Here is a 12,923-nt window from a genome sequence, read left to right as displayed (position 1 = left end):
TAAAACACAACTACCAAAACACTTATAAAACACCACTAACACAACAATGCACTGAAAATAAAAGCCATCAACTTACAAAAGTATAATTTCATAATACAACCCACTTAACAAAACACTTCACAAACAAAACATATTCATAGAGCATTTTTCTAACACTGACACTACCCGCAAGCCATACAATTCCGCAAACCACGCACACACACTGAACGAGCAGAGGCAAACAAAACAAACAAAAAACCCAGTAAAATTACAAACACATCAATCACTGGCACTAGATGAAAAAAAAATTAGTTAACATCATCACCACAAACAATATTAATTGGACTACAAACATCACCACCACAAACCAGTGTGCAAAACCATTAACATAATCGTAATATTACTTATGTAAATACTAACAGACAAACTGGGCTACTACCTCTACTACTACTACTAATACTAAGACAACAGAAATTCTAAAAGACAAAAAATCCATAAACAAAACAGTTCTAACAAGCAAAACAGCTCTAACAAACAAAGTAGCAATATCACCAAAGAGCCACAAATATCACTTGACAGCTCAAACTACCAACAAACAAAACACCAGTATCACTAACAAGCCACAAACACTACTAACAAAACACCAGTATCACTAACAAGCCACAAACACCACTAACAAAACGGCAATATCACTAACAAGCCACAAACACCACTAACAAAACGGCAATATCACTAGCAAGCCAGCACAACACCGCCTAACTACCCATACCAAAAGAATCCACACCTGCAAACAACGAGCAACTGCTACTAAGTAGAGCAATACACTAACCAGACTGCTTTGCTATTAACTAGAGCAATACACTAACCAGACTGCTTTGCTATTAACTTGGGAGCAATACACTAACAAGATAGCTTTGCTATCAACTATAGAGCAATACACTAAAAAGATAGCTTTGCTATTAACTAGAGAGCGATACACTAACAAGATAGCTTTGCTATTAACTATATAGCAATACACTAACAAGATAACTTTGCTATTAACTAGAGAGCAATACACTAATAAGATTGCTTTGCTATCAACTAGAGAGCAATACACTAATAAGATTGCTTTGCTATTAACTAGAGAGCAATACACTAATACGATTGCTTTGCTATCAACTAGAGAAGAATACACTAACCAGACAGCTTTGCTATCAACTAGAAAGCAATACACTAACAAGATAGCTTTGCTATTAACTAGAAAGCCATACACTACCAAGATAGCTTTGCTACTAACTAGAAAGCCATACACTACCAAGATAGCTTTGCTACTAACTAGAGAGCCAATACACTAACAAGGTTGCCTTGCTATTAACTAGAGAGCAATACACTTACAAGATTGCTTTGCTATTAACTAGAGAGCAATACACTAACAAGATAGCTTTGCTATCAACTAGAGAACAATACACTAATAAGATAACTCTGCTATTAACTAGAGAGCAATACACTAACACGATAGCTCTGCTATTAACTAGAGAGCAATACACTAACACGATAGCTTTGCTATTAACTAGAGAGCAATACAATAACACGATAGCTCTGCTATTAACTAGAGAGCATTACACTACCAAAGTAGCTTTGCTATTAGCTAGAGAGCAATACCCTAACCAGACTGCTTTGCTACTAGCATAACATTAACTGGCCACCACTTCCATGAGCCATAACTAAGACCACTAACACAACATATCATCCGTGGAGCCTCATTAACCCACCACCAACAGCATGCCAGACCATCCCCCACTAACTAAGGAGCACTGGCACAGTGCCACAAACAAGAGAGCCACCTCCATAAACCAACCTGCATCGCCACTAACCACGATACGACTAAAAGCAGCGCTCCGACATCATGCGCCACAAACAAAGCAAACACACACACACACACACACCAGCAACATTATCTACCAACCGGCCAAACTCTACATTAAAGACTTGTCTTCTTTGTCATATTCTTTGTTTTGCCTCCGTGGCGTGGCGGGAGCGCCGCTGACCGTGGCGCATTCACGGGCCGCCCACGGTTGAGCGTATAGGTTCGAATTCTGGTTGTGGGAGTCTGTCCACAGTCAATCCACCTGTTCATCTTCCCGCGGGGTTGGATGATAAAATGGGTACCTGGCTTAGGTTTTGCATATATATATATATATATATATATATATATATATATATATATATATATATATATATATATATATAACGTTCATGGGATGACCTTGATTTGGCCATTCAGTTGCCCGTGCCGAGAGAGAGAGAGAGAGAGAGAGAGAGAGAGAGAGAGAGAGAGAGAGAGAGAGAGAGAGAGAGAGAGAGAGCCAGATGTGTATATAACTTGCAGCACTTGGACAGAGCCCGTGTGTGACCGGCTTTAATGGCTACCTACATCGTTCCATCTGATGATGGTAATAATACAAGATGGTCCACGCGGCGTCGGGCAAAAACTGGCTGCGCGGCCAATGGGCCCACCAGAGTCTAACGCTGGCTGGGTGTGGTGGCCACCACGGACGGAGGGAGGCATGTGGAAGGAATGTGGTCGGTGGAGGAGGGATGGGGGGTGTTGGTGGAGACAACGGACATGGGAGGACGTATATCAACACGGATGGACGTGGGAGGATGAGGAGGCAACGGACAAATGAAGGGGAACGTGCACACCACGGACGGATGGACGTGGGAGGATGGGGAGGCAACGGACAAATGAAGGGGAACGTGCACACCACGGACGGTCGTCTGTAGGGAAGTGTCAACGTCACAGACGGGCCGGCGTAAGGCAGACCTTCCGCCCACCAGACTAATGAGGAGGAGGAGGATGTGATCAGAGAGTGGCTGCCAGCCTCCTGTACCACTGCTGCACGGGAGGGGGAAAGAGAGAGAGAGAGAGAGAGAGAGAGAGAGAGAGAGAGAGAGAGAGAGAGAGAGAGAGAGAGAGAGAGAGTAGTATGGTGCACGCGCGTTCATGTCCAGGAAGAGCAGGGTAAGTAATCGAGTACTAAGCATTCCATGTCTTTCTTGAGGTGTAAGCAGTTGTATCGTGGCCATGAAGGGTTTTGGTGTGTGTGTGTGTGTGTCGAAGCCATGTCTGTAGCGTTGCAGGGTTGGATGACTTCCTGAACGTAGACGGGAAAATGTGATTCATATCTGTCTGGAGAGTGTGATTCGTATTTGTCTGGAGAGTGTGATTCGTATTTGTCTGGGAAGTGTGGCTTCTGATGTGTGTACGTCTGGTTGGGATGGTCGTTTAAGACTCGAGGAGGGGAAGTTGGTTGTCAACAGTACTTGTTGGGTTATTTCAGAGACCATGCGTTTTGTTATTGTTATATCAGTTGTGGGTAGGGAGCTCTGTCAGTAGAGGTTACTGAAGTGTGAGGCAGGGGTAAGCTTTTTATTTCTACTTGAGGAGTTGGTAGTTAGCTATGGTGTTGTTTGGTCGAGTGATGTTGCACAGAACCGAGCCCCAATTATGTTCAGGTGGGGTTGTATTGGAAAGGATCATGATTTCGTGTCTGGGTTTCGATTGTTTCTGGAAACACTAACTTGAGTGGTCTACAGCTTTCTTCTATTTGGTCTTGAGAGAGCGAAGGATCAGGCGGGAGAGGCGTAGCGTAAGGAGGATGTTTAGCGATCAGTATCTCTCTCTCTTTCCAAATATTGTGCCCGTCACTGTTATATGGGCTTTTTGTTTTTTATTTGCTTTTGTGTTGATGTAACTGCGTGTGGAGAGTCAATGCCATGTCTGATGTATTTGATGACTAAAACCTTTGGTGTTTGGTTCACTGAGAGTGATTTTCTAGTCAAGGTAACAAGAAGTTGTGAGCTGAATTCATCTCTGTCTGGGGTTAAGAGTGACTCAAGACTTTTGTGGAGATTCAGACATTCTGTTCTGGGTTAGCCAATGTTCCAACTGTGTGATGTAGTGTTGCATGTCTGTTTTTGCTGTTGTGGCGTAAGGGCGTTGTGGTGTGCCTGTGAAGTCTGCCTATGATCGGACCTTCATTATCGTCGAGTACGAAGAGACTGCAGAGGGTTGGAGAAAGAAATGCCCCTTGGGGAACTCCATTGTAGATATCATTTCAGAGTTGAAGCTACTGTGAGTGGTTCTGGCCATGGCCGCCGAACTATAAAGTCGACCAACCACTTTTCGTCACTGTTGCAGTGGAAGGTGATGCCATGTACCTTCCAAGGTGATGAGGTGTCGGGGGAATGGGTCGAATGGTTTGTTGACATATACTGTCACTAGTACTGTGTGCGGGAGGGGGGTTCTGTGGCTGGTTTAAGCCATCTAGGGTAAGTTGTGTATGGCCGGAGTGTTGCATAATGGTGATGGGAGTTGGGTAAGATGCCATGTTGTGTGGGTGAAAAAAGGTGCTTCGTTTGACTCTGTTGTGGATCAGTTTCTCGTGGTTATACAATGATCATATATATATATATATATATATATATATATATATATATATGTGTGTGTGTGTGTGTGTGTGTGTGTGTGTGTGTACCGTCACTGTAAAGCCACCTGTGGCAAGGTTGCCTGGTCAAAAGAATTTCTCATTCCAAATGAGTGCATATTTCCCTGCAAATGAGAGTAGCGCATTCTTGGACTGCAAGAGAGAGACTGGAAAGAAGTTCTGGATTTCTTTTTTTAAAAAAAAACAACTTGCGGATTAATAATAATAATATTAACTTTCTTTCCCGACACCTCATGTGTTTCCCGATAATTATGATCTGCCACATTTTAAAGACAGGTTTTTTTTTTCTTCCTCCAGATTCGAAAATACATTCCCGTGTCTGAACGTTTTTTCCCTTTCATTAACCTCGCTTATATTTCAATTAAGGCCCAGCCCTGATGGGAACTTTTGTCTCCAACGTAATAATATATATATACATATATATATATATATATATATATATATATATATATATATATATATATATATATATATATAGGATGTGGGCATGTGGAAAAAGGGTAGCGAATGGGTGAGTGATGGGATGAGAAAATTACAACCTATGTGAATGAGAAACGAAAGGAGCGTGTGCATTATCTGTGAAGGGAAGGCGTAAGAAATATTGTACATCAATCAATCAAAATTTTCGAAGTACGTATGGCTGAGGGTGAGTGAGGAGTCTGAAGACTGGCGAAATGACTGCATTAGTCCTAGCAGCTGTATAAAGGCGAGGGAGGCAAAAGTGACCATTCACATTACAAAAGTATTATCATCTCGATCAATATACCTCCAAGCTGTATGGGAGAGTAGTGGTATATTGACAGTGTGGTGGCAGGTATAGATGTGGTAGGATTAAATCGTCTTTATGAGAGGTAGGGGATGTGTGGATCAGGCGTTTGCTTTGCCGTATCTATGCGAGATAATCCGATGAGAAACAGAAGGATTTGTATGTCAAATTCATTGGATCTAAAGGAGCGTTTGAGAGCGTCAATAGATGCTTTATGAAAACTGTTACGAGTACATGGTGTGGGAGGGAAGCTGCTACAAGCAGTGAGGAGTTTCTAACAAGAGAGTAAGGAGTGTGTGTGTGTGTGTGTGTGTGTGTGTGTGTGTGTGTGTGTGTGTGTGTGTGTGTGTGTGTGTGTGTGAAGCTGGGTCTGCGGCAGGCGTAGGTGATATCACCACGGCTCTATGTTTATGGATGGAGCGGTGAGGAGGCTAAATGCAAGTGTCTTGGAGACAGTAGAGCGGGTCTTCCGTCACTGACGCAACGGCGCTGGTGGCAGACTCGAGTTGAGAAAAGTGGAAGAGATGGTCCCCGAGTTCAGAAGACAAGTGTGAAAGACGAAAGCTGATAGTTAACATAAATAACAAAAAATAAGATTAAGAAGTTTACGAGAGAGAGAGAGAGAGAGAGAGAGAGAGAGAGAGAGAGAGAGAGAGAGAGAGAGAGAGAGAGAGAGGATGGGGGGGGGGTGTACAGGTGGGAGCTCTTGTACGAAGTGAACCCGAAGGAAAAGGCGAGGTTTTGACACCTGGGAGCAGAGATGACAGTGGATGGAACGATGACAATGAAAGTAAGCCATAGGGAGGGTGTGGGGGAGGGGGGGAGACTATGGTCCTGGGTGTTCTGAGGAGTGAGTGGAGACAGGTTAAGAGTGTGCGAGGAGCAAAATGGATACGATCGAGTCCCGGCAGTACGGCTTATGGCAGGCATGGAGGGAAAATATAGCACAGGAGAGGGTTATAGGATAGCATGTGGTGTGAGGAGGTTTGATCGAGTAAGAAATGATGAGAGAGAGAGAGACAGGTGTGGTAGGAAGAAGAATATGACTGAGAGCGATAAAGGGGTCGTACTGAAATGGTTCGGACAGAGGGATGGGATTAGCGGGGAGATGCTAAGAGGGTGTCCGAGTCAGATGTTCAGGGGAGGAAAGAAGGGAGGAAACCACACGGGAAATGGAATGGACGAAAAGATGCTTCAATTGATCAGGGCCTCAGTATGCAAGAAGGTGCGAGGCTTGCACAGAATAGAGCGACCGGGAATGCAAGAATGTTACATGATGACAATGGGCTGAGACAGGGCACATGAAGCAGTCTGAGTACACCACAAAAAATATGGTCCTTCTGGCCTTGGTTCCAATGCATTATACCTGACATGTAGAGTGGATGTGATCAAATGAGGCCATTCTTGGTCTGTTCCTGGCACTACCTCGCTACGCAAGAAACGATAAACAACTCTAATATACTGGTGTATGTAAATACATAAATGAATAATCATTACGTCAATTAATTCTGGAGGGATGACATGTATCAAAGTACTTCCTGCATTACAGTGTAGTGTAGCAGAACTTGATATATCTAATCCCTTGTGGTGGCGCAAGAGAATGTGTCTCAATATTTCCACAAGAACATTCCGAGTTGACTAATTGACTATGGGCAGCAGGAAATACAGGTAAAGATCACTCAAGCCGACACACTCAAGAGTCGTTACCATCTCGATCAATACTCGCCACTAATCAAGAGCTCTATGTATCTGGTCGGTGTACACAACTGGCGCTCTACACCTCAAGGTTCTTCACAGCTGTTAAGTGGTCAAAGGTCCGCGTGTGGGGGGAGCATCAAGGCCTGCTATAGCAGCAGCCCGGACACACCCCCGCGTGGCCGGTACGAGTCAGCCTCCACGCACACCGACCACAACTTACGACACCCGTCGCCACCACCAAACTAACCCATGGGTAAGATGCTTGCCTGGCCTTAGGGGGTCAAGTCAAAGACCAGGCCACCATACCCAAGGGTTGTATAGCCAGGCTTCAGGGTCGCAGCATCGACCTTAAGGATTGAACTTCATCTGGTGCTGTAGTTAGCGACCCAGCTGGTCAACATTACACATACAAGACACACTTGGTGTTTGTATGTCTGCCTGTCAACCTCAGGTATATATATATCCTCTCCTACAGGATCTATGGTCTGTAACATGATATATATATATATATATCTTCTCCCACAAGATCTATTGTCTGTAACATGCTATATACCTTCTCCGGCATCTATGGTCTGTAACATGCTATGTGCTATATCTCCGCCATCTATGGTCTGTGACATGCTATATGCTATATCTTCTCCGGCATCTATGGTCTGTAACATGCTATGTATCTTCTCCGGCATCTATGGTCTGTAACATGCTATATGCTATATCTTCTCCGGCATCTAGGGTCTGTAACATGCTGTATACTTCTCCGGGACCTATTGTCTGTGACATGCTATATGCTATATCTTTTCCAAGATCTATTGTCTGTGACATGCTATATGCTATATCTTCTCCAGGAGCTATTGTCCTTAACATGCTATATACTATATCTTCTCCGGCATCTGTGTAACATGCTATATATACAACATCTTCTCCAGCTTCTATGTAACATGCTATATACTATCTAAACAGTTTTGGAAAAATCCCTAGATCATTTTCAACTGATATACGGTATCTATCTTATCTATAACAGGATTGATATCAAAGACATGATACTTAAAAGAGTTTACTACAAAAATGTACATAGTACATATGAATCAGTATTAAACCGAACTGATTGTGTCACCTATATAATCGATATGTCTAAGGAGGCATTTTTTTGTTTTTGTTTATTACAACCCAAGACAACAACAGTTCTCTGGTTCATCCCAGTGTTGTTAAGTTTTGATCAGAAAATGTTAGGAATACATTACAAATACTGTTCATCATGTGTTTGTCCCGACGAGGGAAGGTGTTGAGTAGGTCGGTGCCTATGACCCCTTGTGAGGGTGGAAGTTTGTGTCGTGGAATGTAGGCGAGGCGAGGCGCGGGCTGGGCTCCTGGGGGCGCCCTAGTGCATGTGCCGCGCCCCCGGTGGGCGTGGCGGCGACCACCACGGGGGAAGCGTACGGCTCCCGACCCTCCTGACACAGGCCGAGCCGCGGCCGCTCACCGTGGTGGGGGGCCGACGCCAGCACGTGGGGGTACTGGTCGAGGTAGTGGTGTGTGGATGTGGTGGTTGTGGTGGTGGAAGTGGCAAGGTGTGAGAGGGGGTGGGCTGGTGGGGTGGTGGGCGAGCCCCCGGGCACACTATTGTGGTACATGGCTCTCATCCTGTGCCTGTTGCTGACGTGGCCGTGCTGCTTGATGGCGTGGACACGGAGGCTATTGGCGTTCTTGAAGGTGCGGCAGCAGGTGGCACAAGTGGGGCGGGCGCCTTCCTGCGTCTCGTGTTTGTCCCTCACGTGGATGCGGAGGTTGTACTTGTTGCTGAGCCGCTTGCCACACACCGGGCACGACACCGCCCCACCCCCGCCCACCACCCACGCCCGCGCCCCTGCAACAAAGACAACACGCCGTAAGCGCTGCTCGTCTACTGCCTTGACACACCCAATACTTCATCATCACAAGCAACATAAACACACCAGGCAGAGAGGAAAACTGCAAAACTGACTACTTACGCTACTACTCAAGAGTAAGAAAATCTTTTTTTTTTTTGATCATTCAGAAAATTGTTAAAATAAATACTCTATACTACTACAACTTATGTGATGGGTGTATCATCCAATGCGAGGCGACACATGCATGGGCAGCGAGGCGCCCTCTACTCCCAGCCATGGCAAGTGACGAGGTGCGTGTCACATCCGCCACAGGTAACACTGGTTACCCCGACAGTAGAGAGAGTGTCAGCAGGTAATGCTACAAGGAGAGCACAGAGGGAGGCGGTCCGCAACCCCCGGAGAGTGCCTTGCTGCAGGAGGCGTTCCAGCTGCCCCACTACATCTCCTCCTTTTGCGACAAAAACCCTAGGGTTTCTGGGTGCATGTTACGCACATGGGTCTTGAGATTGTACTTGTTACTGATTTTCTTGCCACAGACGGGGCACAGCACCGGTATGTACACGAGCGGGCTGCGCATGAAGGTCGGCTTCCCTGCAACGATACAACACCGCGGTGAGTGCGGGCCCAGCCACTACCTCCCTCCACCTGCACCACCAAACCACTCAAGAAAGGAAACAAAAGTAGCCACAAACTGTTCAGGTGAGTGCCCACACTGGAGATCCCCCGGCAGCCGCTGCAGACAAGTGACGCCTGTCGCACCCGACCCTCCCAACCCCGTCCACAGTCCACCACCCTTCCCCTCAGGTCAGTATTACACCCGTGAGAAAGAAGCACATGATACACACACACACAAAAAAAAAAAAAAATCCCTCTGTCTAGCCTGAGATTCACAACATTGCACACATGGTAAGGGAAGGATAAGAGAAATACTGGCCGACCATCAACCTCTTTATTATCACTGCCCAGACTACATAACAAGATCACATTTTGGCACATTGTTCTTCGTTTACAAAAAAAGGGGCACTTCAATAACCTCCACTGTTAATCATATGGTAGCTAAAACGAGGATCCACAGTGTGTAAAGATGTCCACGCTAAATCTTTTTTTTATTTTCCGAAGGATCCTAAAGTCGTTGAGCAACAGTTGTGTCGACTACGTGAGGGTGTAGGGATGATGACTAGAGAGCCAAGATAATGATGGAGCGGAAGTGTGGCGGGACGGCACTACTGGGCGGCGCTGGGGGCCACGCTCGGGTATCTGTGGTACTGGCTCACGTGACTAAACAGCGTGTGTTTGTTTTTATACACTTTATGGCAATATTTGCACTGGTAGCCAGGGGAGGCGGGGGCGTGAACACAAGCTATGTGCTGCTTGAGGCTGCGCCGCCCACCCAGCACCTTGTTGCACTGGCCGCACCGCACCCACTCTGCAACAGAAGAGACAGCGCCCCAGTCAGAGCAGACAGTCACCGAGAGGTAAGATCACAGTCACGGCACTCAACATAGTACAGTTCTAGATATTAAAGGTGCCGAAAACAAGGAATACAGGACACGGCAGTAAACAGGAAGTATAGAGTATGTGAGGTGGTGTGTAGTGGTGGTGTTGTCAACGGTACCACACTAGCTAGGGTGCAAAAGCTACTCCTGAGATTTGCAGGAACGTGAACCATACACATGAGGGGGGCCTCGACTTGCTCTCTCTCTCTCCCCTACACCACTGGCCTCGGTACACCTAACCTCCTCAACCTGGTCTCTCCCCACACCGTCACACCGCTGACCCCGGCACCTAATTCCTCAACCTGTTCTCTCCCCACATCACACTACTGACCTCTACAGCTAACCTCTCAACCAGTTATCTCCTCACACCACCCGCCTCTACACTTTAACCTGTTATCTTCCCACGCCACTGACTTCTACACCCCAACACGTTCTCTCCCCACACCATCACCCCCATCAGCCTTTACACCTGTTATCTATCCTACCATTGCCCGCTACACTAAACTTGTTGTCTCCCCAAACCACTAGCCTCTATAATTAATCCTCCAACCCTTTATCTCCCCACACCAATGGCCTCTACACTTAAAACTCCACAACCTGTTATCTCCCCACACCACTGGCCTTACAAACTAACCTCTTAACATGTTCTCTGCCCACACCACTGGCCTCTACACCTGTCAATAACTTGCCTTCAACCACTTGGTATCAATCCCTGCACGACTAAGTCTTACAGAATCTTGACAAAAGTTGGAAGATTAAGGTGGGTGGAGATAAATGATGATTGAGGTGGGTGGAGATAAATGATGATTGAGGTGGGTGGAGATAAATGATGACTAAGGTGGGTGGAGATAAATGATGATTGAGGTGGGTGGAGATAAATGATGATTGAGGTGGGTGGAGGTAAATGATGACTAAGGTGGGTGGAGATAAATGATGATTGAGGTGGGTGGAGATAAATGATGACTAAGGTGGGTGGAGATAAATGATGATTGAGGTGGGTGGAGATAAATGATGATTGAGGTGGGTGGAGATAAATGATGACTAAGGTGGGTGGAGATAAATGATGATTGAGGTGGGTGGATGGGTGGAGATAAATGATGATTGAGGTGGATGGAGATAAATGATGATTAAGATGGGTGGAGATAAATGATGATTGAGGTGGATGGAGATAAATGATGATTAAGGTGAGTGGAGGTAAATGATGGTGTTGGTGATGGCAGCGGTGACGTACTGAGGGTGGGGTAGCGAGTGTGTTCATGGTGATGATGATGGCAGTGTTGGGAGTGACGGTGGTAGCAATGAGGTTATCAGGGTTTGGGGGGCTGATGGTTTATACCGACGGCTGACAGCAATGGTGGTTAGTGTCAGTCAACTGACGGATCACGTCGGCGACAGGTCCTGGAGCACTGATGGCCTGGTGTCTTTCAGTGGACCCGTCAGTACAAGGGTCAGGTCAAACACCAGGCCACCATACCTGAGGATCATATATGCTCTCGTGCATATGGGGGGGTCGAGGCACTGTATGGGGGCGGCACGCGGTATGCACGACCATACACCAATGCTGACCAGATGGTCGGTTTAGCTGTGGAGTTGACTGGTTTAGTTAATGCAGAGCGGTCATGACTGACTGGTTTAGTTCACGCAGTGTAGACATGACTGACTGGTTCAGTTCACGCAGTGTAGGCATGACTGACTGGTTTAGTTCACGCAGTGTGGAGATGACTGGTTCAGTTCACGCACTGTGGTAATGACTGGTTTAGTTGATGTAATTTGGACATGACTGGTTTAGCTGATGTACTGCTGAGATGACTGGTTTAGTTGCTGCAGTGTGGAGATGGCTGGTTGAGGAGGGTTTGATGATGACCAGTTGACTGGCTTGTTGATGTTTTGTGATGACGACTGGTTTAGTTTCTGCAGTGACGACTGGTTTCAAAATGATGCAGATGACTGGTTTAACTGATACAGTGATGACTGGTTTAAATGACGCAGTGATGACTGGTTGAATTGATACAGTGATGACTGGTTTCAAAATGCGGCAGTGATGACTGCTGTATGGTGCTGGTTTAGCTGATGCAGTTTTCACTTTAGTGACGACTGGTTTAGTTGACGGTGATGACTAGACTAATTGATCCAGTTCAAAGATGACTTGATTTAGTGTGTGTTGTGATGACTGGTTTAAATGAAGGTGATAAATGATTCCGGTGGGCTGGTTTAAATGCGCTGTCGTGAAGGCTGGTTTATCTGATGATGGTTAAATGGTTTAGTTGACGTAGTGATGATGACTGGCTTGGCTGGAGAGTGGTGATGACTGGTTTAGTAAGGGTGTGGTGATAAGTGTGACGACCGTTTCAGTTAATGACTGTGATGAACGGTTTGGTTAAACAAGTGATGACTGGTTCAGATATGATACTAAAGTGACGACCAGTTTAGCTGACAAGTGGTTTAGGTGCTGACACCAGTGACGGCCAGTTAAGCTGACGAGTGGTTTAGGTGCTGACACCAGTGACGACCAGTTAAGCTGACGGGTAGTTTATGTGCTGACACCAGTGACGAAGTTTAGCTGACGAGTGGTTTAGGTGCTGACACCAGTGACAACCAGTTAAGCTGACGAGTGGTTAAGGTGCTGAAAATA

General features: G+C 46.0%; 1 protein-coding gene across 22 annotated transcripts in view; it reads right to left on the bottom strand.

The window, feature by feature from the left end:
- LOC139746171 (uncharacterized) overlaps positions 1–12,923 on the bottom strand; it is a 254,221-nt gene that overhangs the window by 89,707 nt on the left and 151,591 nt on the right. For 2 of the 22 annotated variants that reach the window (XM_071657060.1, XM_071657064.1), the window contains one exon: positions 7,969–8,791. The exons of 18 other annotated variants lie outside the window; for them this stretch is intronic. In XM_071657060.1, the coding sequence (XP_071513161.1) occupies positions 8,226–8,791 (566 nt within the window). In that variant the 3' untranslated portion in view covers positions 7,969–8,225. Of the gene's footprint in view, positions 1–7,968; positions 8,792–9,266; positions 9,387–12,923 lie in introns of those variants that run through there. 2 more of the 22 variants (XM_071657075.1, XM_071657079.1) reach the window with 2 other exon arrangements.

Source organism: Panulirus ornatus, chromosome 64, assembly GCF_036320965.1.
Source record: "Panulirus ornatus isolate Po-2019 chromosome 64, ASM3632096v1, whole genome shotgun sequence".
Classification (NCBI taxonomy): domain Eukaryota; kingdom Metazoa; phylum Arthropoda; class Malacostraca; order Decapoda; family Palinuridae; genus Panulirus; species Panulirus ornatus.
The sequence above is the reverse complement of the archived record's forward strand: the minus strand, read 5'-3'. Positions and strand labels throughout refer to the sequence as shown.